The following is a 20,930-nucleotide window of genomic DNA, read 5'->3' on the forward strand; positions in this document are numbered from 1 at the left end:
GGGTTGGGTCCTCAAAGCGGGCGGCCCGGGTTCAAATCCGACCACTGGCTCCTTACCCGCATGTCGTTCGCCGCTCTCTCTGTCCCTGATTTCTGATTTCTGATTTCAGCCTCTATCCACTGTCCTTTCTCTACAAGAAAGGCACAAAAAGCCCCAAAATAAATCTTTAAAAAAAGAGGCTGACACAGCAGATCCACAGACGACGCTCGACAAAGCACCAGAGGAAAGCATAAAAATAAAGCCATTAAGATTGATGTATTTTTGGCCTGATCAAGATGTTTTCCTATCGCCGCCCTCCTCCCTTATCTTTTTATAATTCTTATAAAGTTAATTTAACAAGGAGTGAGTCAAGTATGGACAGAAAGGAGCTTTCATGTGAATGCATACAGATGTTTAAATCCAAACAAAACTCCTTAAACGAAGCAGAACAGACGAGGAAGACGTCACAGGGGTCATTAGGATATTTACTTTATATTAAAGTATTATCTGTCAAATATGTGCACCGCCTCATATTAATGATCCACGTACACTCACTGTGGGGAAAATAACTGATATTAGATCGTAAAAAAAAAAAAAACAATACTGAGTGTTGAATCTTCTGATTGATTTATTGAAGTTGTTTTTTTTTAGTAAAACAAAAGACGACTGAAGATACATACAGGTAGCAGTTATTTAATAAATACAAAATATGAAAAAGAAAAAGTTTCAACAGCCCCAAAAAAATGTGCCAAGGCTTTATAAAAAGTTTGATTAATGTACTCATATAAAATAAACTCCTTCACTGCAGACTGTGTGTTTTAGTGAAAGTGTATTCTGATGGGACGTAAGTCTCACAGAATCGTACAAACAATCCTAAAAATGTTTTTTTTTTAACAGATTCAGGGCTGATGGGCAGTGAGTTGAGTTTTTAAGATATATCCAGATATTTTCACACCAGATATACTGAAGGGCAGTGATACTCAACCGGCGGCACATGTGTCTCTTTTAGGTCCTACTTGGAAAAAAAAACAATCCAAAGCAATTATTAAAAAAAAAAAAGGGAAACATCGTCAGCAGAAATTATTCTTTGCAGGTCATGTCACCGTGTTTCCCACACATATTTTAGGAAAGAAAGAGGTTTTCAATGTGGCTCTTAAGTCTAACAAGAGTACCATTGCGCAGGGAAGGAACATTTTCATCGATTTCATTTTCATTTAAGGAGCATTTTATTTAACGTGATCATATTTTAAGTCATTTGACGTAATCTACATGTTGACACTGTGCAGCTGGCTGCTCATGAAAGAGTCTGTGTGACGTTTAGCTCGAGCGGATTTGACTTAGAAGTGACTGTTTCTGTTTTTTCTTAACTGTGAAAAAAATATACGATGTATCAGCATTCAGCTAACAGATATCAAAGTTAAATATTGTCCATATCGCCCGACCCTGAACAGATTTAACAGAATGGTATCTTAAACTGACGTAGACCTAGAAAGTCATGTTGCCTACATGTTTGTCTGTCAGAGATAATAAACGATTTCTGATCAAGTCTCATGAATGATCCTCCTCTGCAAGCAAACAATTAACAGTACAATAGTACACAAAGTAATTCTTTTGTTTGAGTTTTAAAAAGAAATGTAAAATCATTCTGTGCAGGCCCGACTGTAGAACAAAATGTCTGAGATTAGAGGGGGGTGGGGGCGGGGGTGGGGTGCTGCTACAGTGATCGGCAGCAGCATTGAGAAACAGCGTCGGTGCTATGGGACCCTCATGTTGTCCCCCGCTCGACAGACAGGTCACATGCACGTGTCATGACCAACACGGCTAGAATAAACACGATCTGAGTCACTGTTGTCACTTGATAACTTTTTGTACAAACACAAAACAACTATCGTTCATTTTTGTGAATTGAGGGGGGGGGGGATCCTTTTAAATGAGGGTGCACCGCAACCTTCTGCAACCCTCGTAGAACCGGGCCTGCTCCGTTAAAGCTCAATGCGGCCGTACAAAAAAATACTGCGTGTGACTTACTGTGGCGTCGAGGGCATTTATACAATAAATCATTGGACGTGAATTCAGCCCCATCAGGCGACATAATGCGATCGCGAGGTACTTTCCTCCACGAGAAGTGATGTGTTGTTTCCAGTTTAAAGCTTTGAAGGCTCACACTGAAGAAAGTCTTTCACAGCAACACAATTAATAAAAAAAGAGTTTCTGCCTGGGGCTTTCTGAAACACAAAATCCCCACGTCTGATGTTGACTGTTGCTCGCCGTCAGATTGGACGTTTTCTGCACATCCCTCCCTACATCGCACTAATGTAGAGCTGACATGACGCTCTATTGTTTTTTAAATTCAGCTCGAGTTAACGGGAGTCCCGTTTAGTGAGAGGAACTCCCTGTAGAGAATAGGAATACAACTTTGGGATGTTGTACGTCTACAGGTCCTCACCGACTTCAAACAGCTCGCCAAGACAGTTCACTGAAGTCCCTTTGTGAAGGCGCAGTCGCCCGATTATTCAAGGTCAAGAGTCAAAAGACCTTACACTGGTTTATGCTGAACAGCCGCCGCCGGGCCTGCTTCCTGGCCTGATTCACAGCCGTCCGAACCGCATACTCAAACACCTGCTGCACGCCGCGGTTGCTCAAGGACGAGCACTCCAGGTAGCCTTTGGCGTGGACCTCCTGAGCCACGTGCCTCCCCTCTGCGGGTGTGATGCAGGTGCCCCGGTGCGACCCCATTTCCCGCAGATCCGTCTGGGTGGCCACGACCAAAATGGGCACCCTCGGCAGGTACTCCCGGACCTCGTTGATCCACTTGTGCTGGACGTTGGCCAGGGAGTTGGGGTTGGCCACCGAGAAGCAGAGGAGGACGACGTCGGCCTGCTGGTAGGACCTGGGTCGGATCTGTCGGAAGTTGTCGTTTCCCGCCGTGTCCCACAGGCCCAGACTGATCTGAACGCCGTCCATGTAGACCTCCACCCCGGTGTTCTCAAACACGGTGGGCTTGTAGGAGTCGGGGAAGGTCTCCGACGTGAAGCGGACCAGCAGGGCGGTCTTTCCCACGGCGCTATCCCCGACCAGGACGCACTTCAGCGACATCTCCTCCACGCCGTTCATTGTTCCCTCTGATAGTCTCGAGCTGGTCGATGAAGTTTTTTTTTCTTCTGATATTTCTGATATGAAGAGGCACAGGGTTCACGAGGTGTTTGCTGTACAACCCTTCTTTGTAGATCTCATAGTAGTTTGAAGCACTCGTCTCCTTGTAACTCCATTCCTGGTGATTTCAGTCGTCATCCGCTTGCTGCTTGATGTCTCTTCTTCTTCTTTTTTTTTCAGAGTCCTTAAACGTTTCTTTATTTCGGATCCAGTCAGTCATGAGCTTTACACACACTTCATACGGAGGTCTTGTTTTAGACACTCTGGTCCGGCTCTGTGTCTTCTCTCAACTGGCTTTGAGGGCCTCCATTCTGTCCGTGTTACTCAACCTCTCAAAGGGGAGACGAGAAATCTACAGAGGAAGAGGCATGGAGAGAGGATGTGTTAACTTCATGAGAAATCTGTAACGGTTCGTCTGCGTTGCTCGTTTAACTACAACTTGACTGAACAGTCTGCTTCAAGCAACCAATGACATCGCCTATGTCTGTGGAACGAACATATTTAAGGAGAAAAGTTTAAAGTTTTAATGGACGACAACGCTTAGGCTAACACGGAAGTAAGAATGTGTGTGTTTGGGCGTGACCACAAGTGCTCGGCTTAAACGTGAAGACTTTTCAAGCAGCTCATTATTAACATAAATTCAGTATTTGAAACTTGTTCTTGTTCTTGCCTTGTTTTCCTTTCACTCCTAAAGAATCTCCCTCGACGACAGAGTTCATTCTGCAATCGACAAACCCCCCAAAAAAAATCCCAGAGGACGTTGCCCTGTTTTATTGTCTAACATAATAACGCACAATCAGCTGATTTTGCTGATCATAACAACGGAAATAGATCTTTTTTTTTTTTTTTTTTAAATCATGATCAGATAAATGTGCCGATGGTGCCTCATGGCTTATGAGAACTGACAGTCTGACATTTTTGTTTAAGCAAGACACGTTACAATCATGACCTCAAAACCACCACCTGCCATGACACACACACGAACACACACACACACACACACCATCATTTGGCTGGAAAGACCTCCATCTTCAAAACATACATGGGAACATGTGTTTTACCCCACTGTTTAACTGTCTTAAAATGCTTAAAAGAAGTCTTTATTTATATTTTACTGAGGAAATGAAGCCTACAGTCAGGGCTAAAGTATAGATAAAGTATAAAAACAAGAATTAAGCTTCTTGAACTGAATAAATTGTTAAACTGTCTGCTACAATCTGCTGTTGTTGCTTCTTTTATGAAGCTATAGCAACAAAATGTTACATTATACCCAAACATATATTTTTATCTCGAAAATTTGAGTAAGAATACAGGCTACTCTTCAGTTCTCACATATTTAAGTTCAATGTTCAGGTTTTTTCCAAATGTTCATATTTACGTTACATTAAATGAGTGTATAATAAAGGAGAATATGAGCGTGTATGCACAAAGTGATCATCATAATGGCGGCAGAGTAAAAGGAGGACTAAACAAAAGAGGTGAATTACCTTCAGATGATTTCTGCTGCCTTTGAAGACTTCACTGCGGATCTTTAGAAAATGTTATTTGTAGATTACAAATAACTTCACCAGCCAAAGTGTGCGCAGGCTTTAACAGAGAGGGGGGGAAAAAGACAAAAGGAGGGTATAGTTTAGCACCTGCCATACAGCCCCGAGGTCGGTTAAACTTAAGGAGGCAAAACGACGGAAGTGTCTCGACAGAACAGAAAGGTAAAAAGCTCGTCATACTTTGGTGTGACTTCTTCTGCTCGCTCCCCCACAGCAGCTGTGTTTCAGGGTTTTATTTCCTGTGGTGAATGAAGAGTAAGGCCTAACATTTTGAGTCAGGCAAAGCGAGCACGAATTAAATATTCAAACATATCTTAGGTTACATTTGATGTAAATAATGGAGAATTAAATTAAGCAAAAAAAAAAAAAAAAAAGAGGAGCCTCATTTATTTATTAAGTTTAAACCACATTCAAAATATAGTTTTGAATCCTTTGCTGAGCAGTTTTTCACTTGTTTATTTTTATTTAAGGGCACCGTTTTACTCATAAACATTTGTTTACAGATGCTGGGGTTTGACTTTTTCTGTAAATAATGCTCATGCTCCTCCAATCAGGTGGGCTCTCTCTAGTGACGGAATTTGAGTCAACTTGAGGCTTCAACTCCATTAAAGAATACAAATAAACAGGACATGTGAAGATAGAAATAAGTTTATCAGACCTCTGTAGACTTACATCTTCTTGTCTAGTAGTGGCTAATGGTTAGCTTTAACGTATCATAAAATCTAACCGCAATGTTGCGTGGGTAATGTAGACCTTTTTTTCTGCTCTCATGAGATTTCTTTCCCTTTTGAACACCTTTTATTTTTATCTTTGGTAATTGGTAAATTGACTTGAGCTTGTATAGTTATTTTCTGGTCTTCTGGCTACTCAAAGTGCTTTTACGCTGCAGGTCACACCTACACACTCACACACTGATGGTAGATGTTTTAAAGTAAAGTGACCATCAGAAGTAACTAATAGCTTATTACACATTCATACGCCACCAGGAGCAACTTGGGGTTAAGTGTCTTTCCCAAGGACACATTGGACACGTCGAACCCCCAACCTACCAGTTGAGAGATCACACCTTTATTTTTTATCCCAATATCAAAGTTTTAAAATGTGATACGATAGTAAAACTCAAACAATATTGATACCTGGATCGACACCACAGCAACAAAAAACAGAAGTCCTATTCACCCAATATTGAGTAAATATTGTTTTTAATTACAAAAAAAATGCAGGCAAGAGGCGTCGGATAGCCTAGCGGTTATGTAGCCCACCCAATGTACGGAGGCTACAGTCCTTGTTGCGGTGGCCGTGGCTTCGAATCCAACCTCTGCCCCTTTCTGCATGTCACCCCCCCTCTCTCTCCTCACAATGTTTCCTGTCTCTCTTCAGCGGTCTTATCAAATGAAGGTTAAAATGGCCCAAAAAATATCTTTAAAAAGACATGAACTGAGCTTTAGACTTCATTCTAAAGTATCACAGTATGGACATGTTTTGACAACCTTCATTTATGTAACACCGGCTTATTTCTAGATGAATCTACTGTTCTAACTTTCATGTTTTATGTGTGAATAAACCTGTAAAACGATGACTGATTGGTCTTGAAGAGTTTTATCCAGCACACAGAAATGTTCACACGAGTTTGAAACATTAAAAAATGTGTCATTTTATTCCACAATACAAGAGTCTCTGTATAACAGCTGAACAAATGGATACAAAAATACAATTTTCTCTTTACAGATCAGGTGTTCACAACATTATGTACAATCAATAAAATCTTTCAATACGGTGGCCCGACGTCTGTGAAAAATATCCCAGAGATAAAGAAACAGAAGCTGCTACAAACCTACTAAACTATTGCAGCGTCCTGAGTAAGAAAAAAAAAGCTACAAAACTAGGAGCGAGGGGTTAAAAAGTTACCCGGAGAAGTGTCGCCTTGAAAGAATGAGAAACACCTTGAAATCTTTACCTGAGTTTGAATATCGATATATATATATATATATAAGCAGCAATACTTAAGTTTGGCATCAAGTTAAAAAAAGAGAGGCAGATACAAAGACAAAGGAGACTTTCCTGCTGCCAAAGCAAAAGTTGATCAAACTATTTAATGGGGTTTTTGATCACCTGAAGAGATAAAAGGTTCACCTTCTGGTGATCAAAAACACTCGTTACCATGACAACATTGAGCCAAGGCGACTTCTAAGCTCTTGGTTTGGTGACTCCTTATCACACAACAATCCCTGAATAGACATGGCATGCTTTAAATGTACGCTCATTTTTAAACAAAATGCTTTAAAAACAAGTCCTACAAAAACGTGCAAACAACTTCCCGGTAGACAGCGTGGCGTCGTGATAGAATTAAAGATTCTTAAAATCCATCCATTATGTTTCCAACCAGACTCTAAAAAGGGAAATGGTTGAATTTTCATATAAATATAACCTTATCAGACATGGAGCCCTCGAAAAAGAGGAAGACTTCTCATTCTTTTTTTAAAAGGCACAAAGATAAACGTCAATCCAAATGCCCAGTTTAAAATGTTTTCAAAGTTAAAATGTTCATTTATTCAAGCTTTATAGATGAATAAAAACATCATGTAAAGATATGTTTCATTAAGTTATGAAATTTAAGAGAGGCGGGATGAGAAAACAAAAAGCCCCAAAAACAGACAGACAAGGTTGTGAGTGTACCATACTGTGTATACTGATTAAACATGTAGTGAGAGAGAGAGAGAGAGATGTTTGTACGTGTGTTGTCCTCCGCAGCAGCAGCTTGAGTCCAATAAACCGGTTCTTCTCATTTCAAAGAGACTAACACAGTACCTGTGTTGGGCTCAGTGAACCTGACAGATGGAGAGATAGGAGAAAATGTGGGTGACAATGAACATGTCAGGCACGAGTGTTCAGTTGTGTGTGTGTGTGTGTGTGTGTGTGTGTGTCTGTGTGCGTACCTGTAGTGTTTGTTGGTGAGGTAGTCTATAACGGCGGGACGGATGCGGGCCACGCCCCCCTGGCTGTGGTTTCCTCTTCCTGTGATGATAGAGAGCTGGGGTTGACACAGACCCTGCTCACACTCTGCACAGAAAGAGGCCAAAGAAGACACACACACACACACACACACACACACACACACACACACACACACACACACACACACACACACACACACACACACACACACACACACACACACACACACACACACACACACACACACACACACACACACACACACACACACAGTTAACAGGAGCAGAAAGCCAAAATCTTTAAGAGACACAAACTTCTACAAACATGTTATTCTACATTCTGATACCTCAAATGATTGTGTTGTTGTAGTGATGTTGTCCCACCTAAACTGTAAATATGAATGTATGAAGCCATCTGTTCCTGCAGGGGGCCCTGGAGGCTCATCAGCAGCAGCCGCCATGCTGGAAATCCTGTCTCAGCCTAACTTTCAGTCAACCTAACGACAGGCTGAGAGCTGGAGCTGAGGCGGGTTTTTAAGCCTCCTGACAAACCGTTACACCGCCCCCACCTGTCAATCATGTCAGCTGCACTCCTAACTATGTATAACATGTATCGTTTTCAAAATCAAAACAGAGCCGTTTAAAAAAAAACACATGTACAGTGTGTGCCAGTGATGACAGTAACTAATCAGACCTATTTGGTTTTTTTTTGGAACCAGGCTGTAAACAGGTTTATTTATGATGTAAAAACAGCTGTTTGACTTCCAGTGTTCCTGGAGCCACACTCGAGGAACTGGAGGATTTTGCACTTCTGCATTGGCTTCATTTTTTAAGACCAGAGGTTGCCGCTTGCCTAATACCCATAAATTCCTTTAAAGCAGGAGATGCGCGAAGATGCTAATCTTTTCCCGCCCGTTCTCCCACTCTGCTGTGTAATGTCCTTCACCTGTGCTCTTGTCCTCTAAGACCTGGCCCAGATGCTCCAGGGCCTCATCGACGTGCAGGCCGTGTAGGTCCAGGATGTTCCTTGGCAGCAGTGATGAGTTGACCCTCTCAAAGATCTGGACTGCCGCACGATCATTGGCCTCACGCATCCGCTTGCCGTGCATATGTCCCTACAGAAGACAATGATGCTAATTCATTTACAATTATCAGAGATTTTTCTTTTAACTTGAAGATGAGCTGCACTTTGAAAACAAACCAACAAAGCGCTTCACTCCTCACCTGCTGTGCATAAAACGAAGCCACGTCTTTACTTCCTTGTTTGAAGGCCTCAGCAGCTTTAGCGAAACTCTCAAGCTGCCGGCCTCTCTGCAGGCTGGCCTCGGCCCTGAAGTCCACGTACTCTGGATCCTCTGTATCCTGATAGTCTGGAACAGCGGAGTCCAGAGGCTTCTGCTTCTGACAGATTTAAAAAAGGGACGACGCGATACAGACAAGTTCAGGATGACTCGTTTTTTCTGAATACTGGATCTTGCAGGTGCACAGCCTAGTGGTAAAGTTCGTTTTTTCTTTAAATTATCTTTAAACTAGATCAGAGATTCACAAACTTTTTTCCCTTTGGAAGAGGAAAATGTTTTCAAAATCCCCCGCTCCTTATCATACAAAATCAACACATACACAGACATCCATATACACTAAAACACAGTTAGAAAGGTCTTCTGCTAACAAATTCCTGTTTATTAAGGATTTAGTTGAAGCCAAAAATACATAAATGCACCTTCAGTGGGGGATATCAAACTAAAAAGACTACAAGTCCCTTTTCCAGAAGAAGGCACTGCAACATGAAACTTCCCATTTTTAAATAATGACAGCGTGCATTCCTTGCAACAGATTTCCTTAAACTGACTGGGAATAAACAACTTCGTTCAATTTCTCATGCTAGATTTACCCTTCCAGTCAGTCCTGTGATCATTTCAATGTCCAGCTTCTGATCTGTATTTTATCAACATCGAGGCAAATGCAGATAAACCTTTTGAATACACACGTGTAGGATGTGGTAAACAAGAGTGTGGCTTTCCTGTCGAGCAGCTACAGTGTGTGTGTGGTTTTTTTTTTTAAAACACTGGGCTACTCTGTTAGATTCTACTTCACTTACATGCATGTTTAGTAAAGTCTCTCTGTTGGACACAGCAGTTGAGAAGTTTCTTTCTAAAGAAATCAAACAGGCCTCTCTTTGAGTGCGGGATGTGACGTCTTAACTTGTTGGGTTTCATGCTGTCATGAGCCACCACACACTGCAGTCTGTGTTCATTACTCCACTTTGTAGAGGGGAAGCTTAGGGGCGAGGCATGACTAGTCATATTTCATCAATAGTGGGCAGTCCTTTCATTAAGTCGGCCATGTTTTGCTAGCAGTGTAGAACTACATGCGTTGCTCTTACGTAACCCTGTTGTCATAACTACAGAGGGGTCACTCCCCCCTCCAGTTTGGGAATCACTGAATTACACTAATATCTTTAAGTACTGCAGTATATTGTACATCCAAACTGTCTTAAACTTTGTGAAAACAAAGATTAAAAGAGGTCAAGAGATTAAAAGGAGTACGTGTTTCTTTGCTCCTCAGTCTGCCTGTGGGTGAGTACCTTCTCTCTCTCCTTGCTGGCTGCTCTGTGGTGGTCAGACCGAGGTGCCTCTGGAGCGACCACTGTCTTGACGGGCTCCTCGCCCAGCAGAGAGCGAAGAAACAGCTCCGTCTCCGTCAGGCTGTAACTACACAGAAGATTAAACACATGTCAGTCAGGACTACATCAAAACACATGATGTCAAACAAAGCAGATAATGACCTTCACAGTCTCTGTCAAAACTGTTCTCTCACTTGTGGTTTCTGAAGATGTCTTGGAGAAAGTGCCGGTCTATAGTGGGGAAAAGGGAGAACAGTTGGTTTTCTTTCATGAGGGTGGCTCCGTCCCGCCGGTCGAGGTCAGCACGACTCTCTCTGGTCTGACAGAAGGAGGGTTTGAAGAAGGATGAGCATGTTGGTACCAGAGAAGAACATAGCGGGATGATATTATTACAAGATGTTTGTGAGACTGACCTTTTCCACGTTCTCCTGCAGGGCCTGCTGCTCTTTTATGATTTCTCTGAGAGAGACGTGTGGGCGGGACACACTCCAGTGGTCCATGAACGGGATGCGACTCCGGGTCTCTGGCTGGCCGTCCGCTGTCGTGTAACCATCCGCACTGATCAGGAAACGAGCTTGCTGCGTCGGGTCTCGCGGTCCTGGTTTGACCTCCTGTGACTCACCCCAGTGTACTGAACCTTTAACCATTCAGAGGTCAACATTCAGTGTTAGTGAAACTTGATGATGTTATGTCTAAGAATGATAGATCATATTGGGTAGTAAAGTTAAAGCTAAAGATAAAGTTTATTGATCCCCCATGTGGGGATTTTTTTTTTGTTACAACAGCCGAAGAAACTGGAATATAATTATCAAAAATAACAAAAAGTTAAAAAATCAAACATATGTACATCAATTAAATAAAAGGAAGAAAAAAATACAATAATATAATAATTCAAGGTATGTACACTTCAACTTGTGGAAGGAGTTGTTATTATTAAAAACACACCCTAGTAGTTCAATGTTTGAACAGGACAACGCAGGTCAACACTGTCACAGCCACAATGATTGTTGATTTCAGGGATTTTAAGTGTGTGTGTGTGCGTGTGCGTGTGTGTGTGTGTGTGTACTTACTCTCCTGAAGCAGGTGAAAGGACAGAGTTGCTTGTCTCTGCTTTTCCTGTAAAACAACGTTCACACGTCAGGCTAACAGACTTAATATGTTTCCCTAATACTCAATCTGCTGCAACATCTGACTTTGGCCACTTGGGGGCAGTAGAAACAAGATTTGAACACAACACTGACTGAACGTCATCTTTAAGGGCAGATTACACATTTGTTTAAGCAACCAATTAATTACAAAGCAACCTTTTCAGCCTTGTTTGTGTCCCCCCCTGAGGAATATAAATCCTACATTCACTCTCCATTATCTCTTCTTCTGGTCTCTATAATCTGACTCTTGAGCTGCCAAATGCTCCTCTTTGTTTACCAGCTTTCCTCTAAATGTGTCTGTACTCTTGTTTAGTCTTGAGCACCTAACCTTTTTTTTTGCTGCTTTCTGTGGCCAATAATTACCAGATTAAAGCAGAAACAGTAAAAACAAAACACCTGGAAGGCTAAACCATGGGCTAAATTACAGGTGTGAGGTAGTTTTAATTTAGTTGTTTTTTCCCTGACGAAGACAAGACGCTGATGAGCTGAAAAATGCAGGTGTGCGTATGTGTGTGTGTTAGTCAAAACACAGACTCAGTGGATGATGATCTGTAGGTTCAGAAGTACTTGCTACCACTTTCACATTTTCACATGATAAAAAAGTTATGATAAAGATATTGGACACATGAGGAGCTCACCTGAATGGTATCCTTCCACTTCTGGTGGAGCAGCTTGGCCAGGTTCAGGTCCATCTGCACTGCGTAGTCATCAGAGGAGCACGTACCTGAACATTCAGGACCGGAGAGGATGAACACTCTTGTGTGTCAGATCTGAGTACCACTATACTTTAAAATGTCTGAATGCGTCAGAATGTTTCACACAGATTGTCTAACAGTCGAGTGCAGCATGTTCTGTAATTGTACTAATCATTACAGATTCATAACCACACCATGAAGTAAGAAGTTAAGAAGTGTAGTTTCCATCGTTACACACACGTGTTCTAGTTACCTGGATCTACTCCAACAGGACCAAAGAGCTCAGTAAGCTGTAGAGCCACCTCAGTGGACAGTTTCAGCTCCACGCTCTGAATGTTCAGGTGATGGCTCCTCCTCTCATTCTTCTCCTTCTGTTTCCCCTCTCTCTCCATCTCTGCGAGCTCGGCCTGCAGCAGCCGGTGGGCCTCGTCCATGCTCGCGATCTCTTCCTCGATCTCGATCTCGACTCTCGAATCCTCAATTATGACGCCATTGTCAAAGCTAACGCCCCAAGCGGCGCCTTGGAGGTCCACACCTGATGCGGCCTCTCCTGTGTTCAGTGCACGAGGTGGATCGTGTTCTGTTTCAGGGAATCGTTCTGACGTTGTACGCGAATGATCCGCGTTTGGAACTGGAACAGCTGCACCGCCAAAACCAAGGTCATTATCATCGCTGGAGCTCACGTCTGACTTTTGAACTGCGCTACAAGTTATCTGCTCGCTCCCTTTCTCAACAGCAGCCGGAAAATCTTCAGTGGGGAGCTCGTCCAGCACACCGTCACATAACCTCGTTTCTACGGCTTCACCTACAGCCGCACACAAACCCGACGCGTCCTGCTCTTCTTCATCCTCCTCCATCTCTTCCTCGCCATCCTCATCTTTGAAGAACCTCTCTCCAGAGTCCAGCAGCAGGTTGGTGGTCCAGTCCAGGTCCTGGTGGCATTTGTCGTACAGATCTTCCAAGGTATCAAAACTGACCAGTTTGAAATGGCGACTGAGGATGCGCAGGCTCTCGAGGCGGTCTTGAATGGCCCCGAACTCTTTCTCCTCCACCTGTGTGCCTTTCTCGTGAGCCACGTGATAGGGCACCTCCTTGTGGCCGGACGGGTGAACCGCAACTGCTGCAGAAACGGCGGAGGACAGCTCGGGCACGAAGCGGGAAGATTCCCCAGAGAGGACTGTGATGTCACTGCGCAGAGCGACGCCTGCGTCGACCAGGCTGTCCAGACGGTTGAGGCGCCACAGACGGGCGAAGTCTTGGGGTTCCGTCTGTGTTGGGCGGCCTGTGTCGACCGCAGGAGGAGGTGGGGAGGGAGGCTGCAGATGTACCTCACATTTGGAGAGCGTGAGCAGGTCAAGCTTCGGTTCAACACCTGCCTTCAGAATATTTAGACCGCTGTTGTTTGTACTTCCAGCCCCCTCCAGAGTATCGGGGGAGGAAGCAGGGCAGTTCTGAGTAAAAGTCAGGGCTAGCTTACACTGTTTACCCGATCTACGACCCTGACGCTGCTTCCTCTCCTGACTGCCTCCACACAGGGGATTACTTTCCGTTTCCACGGAGCCCTCGCACACGGGACTCAGAGACACCTCGCTGACATGCCCTCCATCACCCTCAGTTCTAGACTCTGCGCAAGTCTGGTTTCTATCACTCTGACTAGTACCAGGCTCCGTATCAAAGTCACCTTCGACATTTGGACTCCCCTTGTCGTCTTTGCAGACACTCACCTCCACTGTTTCAGGGATTAACAGTAAATCAGCAGAGGGGGGATTTGTTTGGTCAGACAATTGTAAATCCACAATCCCAGTTTCTCCGCTGATTTCTAACAGATTTTCAAACGCTCTAGAGGAAAGTCCTGATTCCATGATCCTACAGGAGTCCGCTGCCTTCCAGTCTAACACACAGTCGGGTAACTCACCTCTGCTGCTGTCAACCCTGTTCATGTTGTCTTCTCTCTCCTCACTGTTAGACCTAACGCTCCTGGATTCCTCTAACATGCCCGCCTCCTCCTCCTCCTCCTCTTCTTCTTCTTCTTCTTCTTCTTCTTCTTTTGCAGATTCCTCTCCAGAGCTCGAGGAAACAGAAGACGAGCACGAGCTGGTCTGCATAGTAGCTACCCCCGTCTGAATAAGGTCAAGAAGCTTCTGAAACTCTGCCACATTGGGCCCTGGCTTCCTTCTTGTTTTATGTTTGTTAGCTTCTCGAGACACATCTTCACCGTCCTTTTCATTCCCTTCTTTCTGCCGCTCTCTTCTCCTGACCTGCCGCTGCTGGAGAGACCCTTCAGAGGGCCAGTCTCCAACAAAATTCAACATCTCCTGCGTTCCCTCACCCCGTTCTGCTCCCTCCTCTTCCGTCTTCTCTGTCTCCCTTGCCTCACCGTCTGATTGGTTGGTGTCTTTCAAAAGATCTGCCGGCTCCAAGTTGTCAAAACCAGACCTCCTGCTGGTTCTCTCCCTCCTCACTCTTTGTCCAATAGACTCAGAGAAAGCCACAGGCACCTCTTCCGCGCGGTGATCTTCGTTCATTACCGATTCCACGATACAGTCCGGGATACTCTGATCACCTGGATGACTCAGCTCTAACCGGGCGTCTAACTCAGAATCTAACTCGCCCAAATCCATCTCATCATCCCTGTCTGCAGATTTGTCGGCGGCGTCTTCCAGTCTCCCGACCTCAGTAGAGCGAGTGATCGATGAAACGTCAGGGAGGGAAGAGAACAGCTGTGGGTGGGATTTCTTATAACCCCCAGTCGATTCAGACTGCCCCACCAGGTCAGGACACGGTTGTTCAGAGGATTCAGGCCTAGAGAGAGAGAGAGAGAGAGAGAGAGAGAGAGAGAGAGAGAAAAAAACACTTATTAATAAATGGAACAGTCAACACAAATAATGATGCTCGCTCGATGACCAATTGAGTTTTGGATTTACAAAATTCCTTTGAAGATGTTTTGAAACACATTTTTTTTTTTAAATGTTTTTCAAAGCAGAATTATCCTGAGACTGTGTTTGCACCAAACCATACGAGGACATTACATTTTTTTTTTCTTTAATTGCTCAGGTGTATATAACCTAAAGCAGATGAGCTGCACTCACTGTGACTCTCCGTTCTCCTGAAGGTTGCGCTGTTTTTTGCAGTCAGGCATCTGTGAACCCATGATGGACTGGACTGAGACGAAGCGCTCGTATCCGTCAAGCATGCGTCGAATTTTCTCCGATGGCACACTATGTTTGGAACGCCTGAATATGCATTTGGACACACACAAACACAAACACAAACACTTTTCATAAAACTGTTTCCAGAAGCAATTTTTTTCTCTTTTTGTCACAAATATCCAGGCTGAAATTCTACATTTAAAGATTTATTTTTGGGCTTTTTGGGCCTTTTTTTAATGGAGAGATAGGACAGTGGATAGAGTCGGAAATCAGGGAGAGAGAGAGTGGGGAATGACATGCGGGAAAGAGGCCACAGGTGGGAGGTGAACCCGGGCCGCCCGCTTGAGACGACAGCCTCCATGCATACATTTTAAAAAGATGAATCCCTCTCACCTCTCCAGCTCTCTGGGCTTGTGCTTCCACCACGTGTCCGGCTCTCGAAACAGCACCTTGTATCCATGTTTCAGTGCCTGGGACAGACAGTAGAGCAACAGGAGCTGAAGCCTTATGGATGAACCGTTTCATGAATCATATGCTTTGATATGTTATTGCATGTTATGAAAGGCTACGCTATGTTATATCTTATTACATGGTGACCTTATCCTCCAGAGCAATGAGTGTTTCAGCAGAATGTGAAAGTGACGAGACAAATGTTCGATCGCGTTGACTGACCTGAGCCACATAGGGTTTCATCTCCCAGCCTTGCATGTTAGTGTTGTCAATGATGATGGGGTTAACGCACCTTTCAAACGCCACCTTGGCTGTGGAATAAAGTTCACACACACACACACACGAGAGAAACCGTTTGTTGCTTCAGTGTACTCGTGTTTTGAAAAATGCAGCACTTCTGATGGAACAATGGCAGTCAATGTCACAGATAAAAACGGATTATCAGTCACAAAGGAGGTTTGACTTGCCGGTGATGAAACGCTTCTTATCAACACTGAGTGTGTGTTGTTTACCTCGTTTATGGTTCCACTCATGGGCCTCCCCAAGGGCACTGGGGTCAAACCGATATCTTCCATGGTTTGTGAAAAAATCATCAGTGCTCAGCGTGACTCCTCCAGGGTTGTGCTCAACCAAGGCTCTGCACGCACGCGCGCACACACACACACACACACACACACACACACACACACACACACACACACACACACACACACACACACACACACACACACACACACACACACACACACACACACACACACACACACACACACACACACACACACACACACACACACACACACACACACACACACACACACTTCAAATTAGGCAATCCACATTCTTATAGCTATAGAATAATCCCATGAATCCTGAGCAAGAATGCCTTTCATATAAGATACTACTTGTACATTTGTATTTAACTATCTCAGCACTTACAAATCTGATCGTTTTATTCTCTTTGTTAACTTTAATGTGATATTGTTTCTAGACAAACATCACTGTCTGTATTGGAAACAGATTCAAACAGCAGCTACAACACTGCACACTGAGGTTTAATGTATACAAGATTCAACATGAACAATAGTTGCTGTGCTACATAAACCTGCAACCTAAAAAAACAATGGGATTAACAAATGTCTGAACTCTTTTTTTGTCTCTTATTATTTGGATGAAACTTTCTTTGACAACACTTTTTCTAGAGTTTTATGACCCTTAGTTTTCAGTCTTGACCTTGGCACTCACAGAAGACACCATCAGAGCGCACACACTGCCCTCCTGAACAGCAGACAGGAGAGATTAGCACATTACGAGTAGCCCAACCTTCTTACCTCGCCAGGGTTGATTTGCCAGACCCCGGAGCACCACGCAGCAGCACAAGGACGTTCCCCTCCAGACGCAGCCTGCTGTGCTGGGCCGGAGGATTAGACGCTGCAAGCAGGGCCCAGGACTTTGGAATGGTTGCAGAGGGTTTGAGAGGTGCTTGACTGGCAGGGCCCTGACCCATCCAGGGAGAGGGATTTCTGGGTAGGCTGGGCCAACTGGACGGCGCTTGAGCCACGGGGGTAATGAAGGTTGGCCTGTGGTTTCCATGGAAACGGGGCGAAAACACTGGCGCCTCTGGGTTCCAGGATGACGGCATGTAGCCAAACGGCTCCTGGTTAAATGTGTTCACCTTAGATCTGGCTCCGCCAACAACAGTGTTAGAGGAAACGGCCCCGGCAGTGTTTGTGGAAGGGTGTGAAGAGTCTTGCTTTTTATACACCTGAAAGGCTGAGGGGCGCCCTGACGCCGCCAGGTCCAACGGAGGTTTGGACGCGTCTGCACACGACTCTGTCGTCAGATGTGTGAAATTAACCATGGACTTCGGCTCCTCGGGGATCTTGTCTTCCCAAGTGCTGAGCCGGTCAAGAGGAGAAGAAGCCCCAGGAATACTCTCCACCTGGCCACCCACTGGGCCTTGCTGCTGGACAGAGGAGCCTCTAGATCCAGGCTGCAGGCTGGACTGAAGCAGCTCCGGGAGGTCCTGCTGCGGGAATGATGGCTGAGGGAAAGACGACAAATACTGGCCGCTTTGATGCTCCGCACTAATGTCTTGTTGTTGGGTTAGGGTCTCTAGCTCCTGATCGACCAGCAAGTCCAGCTCTTCTGTCAGAAAGGGAGGAGAAGAGATCAGCTGCGATCGTTGGGAGGAATACGCGTCCGGCGTAGGCTGGTGACGCGGGCTGAGCAGGGCTGCAGCAGTGAGCTCAAAGCCAGAGACAGGAGACGGTATGGGTGCTGCAACTTCAGCCGCCACAGACAGCTCCAACAGAGAGTCCATCGCATTTTCAACTAGAAGGAAAACAGAGAAAAACAATCAATAACATTTAAAGGTGCTAAAAATCAAATGCTCCATCAAATCACTCAAAAATAAACTCATCAAGCCTCATAGTAATGCTACAATCACCAAAACCAACGCATGACTACCTTTCAATCTTACACAATGGGTGTTTTCAGACCAAATAGTTCTGTGGACTTTTTTTTGAAGAGGAACTATCCAGGAGGGAGTTCCTCCGAGAATACCTAATGACAAGGAAGTTTCTTTTGCTACACAGTGATTGATTCAGGAGTTTAGGATGCGGGGGGAAAAAAACACAGCTATCCTCCTTTCAACACTTTGAGTTACAACTAATTTTATTTAATGGCACGAATGCAGTTGCAGAAAATGTTTAATGTTGTTTGGCCCCCAACGGGGAATAAATGTGAGCAGATAAAAGTGCAGTGATGGAACCTTGTGACAAATTTAATGAGTGTTATTGGTGAATTCTTATTAAATGGTTGGATTTTACACTCTGTTGTTGAGACATGCTAGACACACATAGGCTGAATTACACATGCGCAAACATGAACCTACAGTATGGACATGCACTAACAGAGAGAAGTCAGGAGTGGGAGTGGGAGTGGGGGCTGAACACAGACGCAACAGGTGGTAAAGCAAGAAATGCGAGGTGCAGTTTTTTTTACATTACCGGTAATACTTATAATATTATAGCCAACCACTGCAAAAACAAAACTCACAAACGCAGTGCTAGGAAGCTAATTGGGTTGCAGAGTTATTTTAAATAGCATGGCCTGGAGTTGCACAGCAGGTATAACAACAGTGCTAAGGGTTACCTTTAAAATCACACTCGGACAGCACGATGTAAATCACTTCAGGGTCGAGGTGTGAGAACATCTCCTGCATGCTTTTCACGATGCCCTCCTTGCCTGAGCTGGAGAGCGAGGAGCTGGGTGTGAAGTTGTTCACCATTGAGCCGTCAAATCCCTGAGGTAGTCGGCTGCCCGTGCTGTGGCCGAGGCTCCCTCCCTCCGACGGCCCGCCGGGAACTCTGGCCGGGCTCTGGCCGTTCTTCTTTCTCCGAGGCATCCTGTGGCCCTCCGGCTGCTCTCATTAGCGGCCGCACTGAGCTAGCTGCGTAGCCGAGGAACCACAGAAATGTGTCCTGAATCAGAAGACATTCCGATGTTTTTGTCAAGTAGAGTAAAAACAGTGAGAGAGCTGAAGGTTACGACACTCTAACAGCACTCCAAGTGGCGGAAATACGAGAGGTACAACAAAACTGTGCTGAGTGCGCCCGAAGTCCGCCGCAGAAGTTTAACGCCGGTGTAACAGCAGCCGGAACCTTCAAAATAAAAGTCTCTAAAACATGGTCCCCCGATTGTACGGAAGAGGATTAGGGCCATGTGGAATAAATTATGACAGGAGAGGACTTTTTTTTTTTTCCTTCATGCACTTTGAAAAAAAAGTGTGCTCCGAACTCGAAATGCCATATAATAAACATATAATAAACATATAATAAACATATAATAAACATATTAAAAAAACTTGAAAAATTAAAAAAAAAAAATCACAATTTCGAAAATAAAGTCAAAATCTCACAAAATTGTATTTCATCTTAATTCCCGGCATTTTCAAAAGTTTCTCAATATGTCAACTTAAAGGTGCACTATGTAGATTTGGTAGTGAAATGTAAAAGTTGGAGAAGTGAAACAAACGTTATATTTTCTGAACTAAATACACAAAATGTATTCAAAGGAAAAAATTGGGTCACTCAACACTGAGATAAAAAAGATACCAGGAGAGTTACCATAACATCTCGTGTAGCATTTTATCTTCAGACTGTGTTACAGGGATCAAATTTTCCTCTGAGGACAGTTTGTGTATAGCGTTATGAACATATACCACATAATCTTCGTGTCTTTATTAATTTCTCACAAATCCTCTACCGTACCAAAAAGCCTTTTAATAGGATGAATTGTTGAAGATTTGGCGATTTCTTTAAACATTAGAAGATTTAGCAATACAAATCTTTTGCAAATAGTTATACTTCGATCAAAGTTTTAATCAAGCAAAATAACGTTTATGAATGAAAATGTTAAGAATCAGAAGTAAAAGAACTCCACCTCCCTGTCATTGTTAAATGTTCAGATTTTAATCTGAAATATAAATGCTGCATTACATTGTCATCCTAATGTATCTCTAAATGTTAAGATTTTTATTAGTTATAGGATGTAACATTCTTCGTATAAATACTCTAAAATTGTACTTTATGACAGCACTGAAGTAAGTTTTGTGGCCATAAGGCTGTAGCCATTACATAATTTGAAATACCCATAAATAATTGGATAATAATAATACTAATAAATTGTATAGAAGTATAGAAGAGAGTAGCCTATATAAAACAGACTGCATGGCTTCAGTACATAATTTGACATTTGTCTTTCCTTTTTCATAGTCCTATTTCAGTCTTGAACACATGGCCCATTTCTGGTCCCCTGGTTTAAACAACCATGTGTCAATGACCTCGTGATGTAGCACTGTAAAAAAAACAAAAAAAAAACAGTAGAATATTAATTTTAATAAAAGTATTGCAAAAAAGTGTTGCTAGACTTAATTAAAAATGTTTTATATGTTTTATTAAGAATAATTGTCTGTCTACTCACCGTTATATTGAATAGTTTCTGCTGATAACATGTCTACACTCATGCACTTTAACTTATGTCAATACTGTCCATTTACTACTCTGTTTTTGCACATTTACATTTTAATCTTTCATATTTAAGACTAGTAATGCTTAGTTAAATCCTGGTTGTATATATTCTCATTCTTACTTTTGATATTTTTAGTGCGTATTTACTTTGTATTTAATATTATATTGTGTTTAAATTAGCTAATATTGTGTTTTTTGC

The 20,930-nt window shown here is 43.5% G+C and overlaps 2 protein-coding genes across 2 annotated transcripts; both read right to left on the bottom strand.

Moving 5' to 3' along the window:
• Window positions 1–1,031: 1,031 nt before the first annotated feature.
• Window positions 1,032–4,875, bottom strand: rhoh (ras homolog family member H). The gene is made up of 2 exons (XM_061065460.1): window positions 4,620–4,875; window positions 1,032–3,484 (listed from the first exon to the last, which is right to left on the bottom strand). Exon 2 carries the CDS (start codon window positions 3,091–3,093, stop codon window positions 2,506–2,508), a length of 588 nt encoding a protein of 195 aa, XP_060921443.1. The 5' UTR covers window positions 3,094–3,484; window positions 4,620–4,875; the 3' UTR covers window positions 1,032–2,505.
• Window positions 4,876–6,308: 1,433 nt separating this feature from the next.
• Window positions 6,309–19,315, bottom strand: n4bp2 (NEDD4 binding protein 2). The gene is made up of 16 exons (XM_061065149.1): window positions 18,855–19,315; window positions 17,030–18,032; window positions 16,211–16,335; window positions 15,921–16,009; window positions 15,642–15,718; window positions 15,189–15,332; window positions 12,353–14,901; window positions 12,043–12,128; window positions 11,327–11,372; window positions 10,670–10,893; window positions 10,451–10,575; window positions 10,218–10,344; window positions 8,858–9,034; window positions 8,580–8,748; window positions 7,616–7,739; window positions 6,309–7,507 (listed from the first exon to the last, which is right to left on the bottom strand). The coding sequence occupies exons 1-16, from the start codon at window positions 19,105–19,107 to the stop codon at window positions 7,462–7,464; spliced, it is 5,364 nt and encodes a 1,787-aa protein (XP_060921132.1). The 5' UTR covers window positions 19,108–19,315; the 3' UTR covers window positions 6,309–7,461.
• Between the last annotated feature and the right edge of the window lie 1,615 nt (window positions 19,316–20,930).

The sequence above is a fragment of the Labrus mixtus genome, chromosome 2 (genome assembly GCF_963584025.1).
Source record: "Labrus mixtus chromosome 2, fLabMix1.1, whole genome shotgun sequence".
In the NCBI taxonomy this organism is placed as follows: domain Eukaryota; kingdom Metazoa; phylum Chordata; class Actinopteri; order Labriformes; family Labridae; genus Labrus; species Labrus mixtus.

Bases quoted from the DNA above. Each gene is read 5' to 3' on its own strand.
- n4bp2 (XM_061065149.1), bottom strand. From the start codon at position 19,107: ATGCCTCGGAGAAAGAAGAACGGCCAGAGCCCGGCCAGAGTTCCCGGC. The intron at 15,719-15,920 runs GTCAGTCAACGC...TGTCTGTCCCAG, and splicing joins TGAAACCCTATGTGGCTCAG to GCACTGAAACATGGATACAA. The intron at 15,333-15,641 runs GTGAGAGGGATT...ATGCATATTCAG, and splicing joins AAGCCCAGAGAGCTGGAGAG to GCGTTCCAAACATAGTGTGC.
- rhoh (XM_061065460.1), bottom strand. From the start codon at position 3,093: ATGAACGGCGTGGAGGAGATGTCGCTGAAGTGCGTCCTGGTCGGGGAT.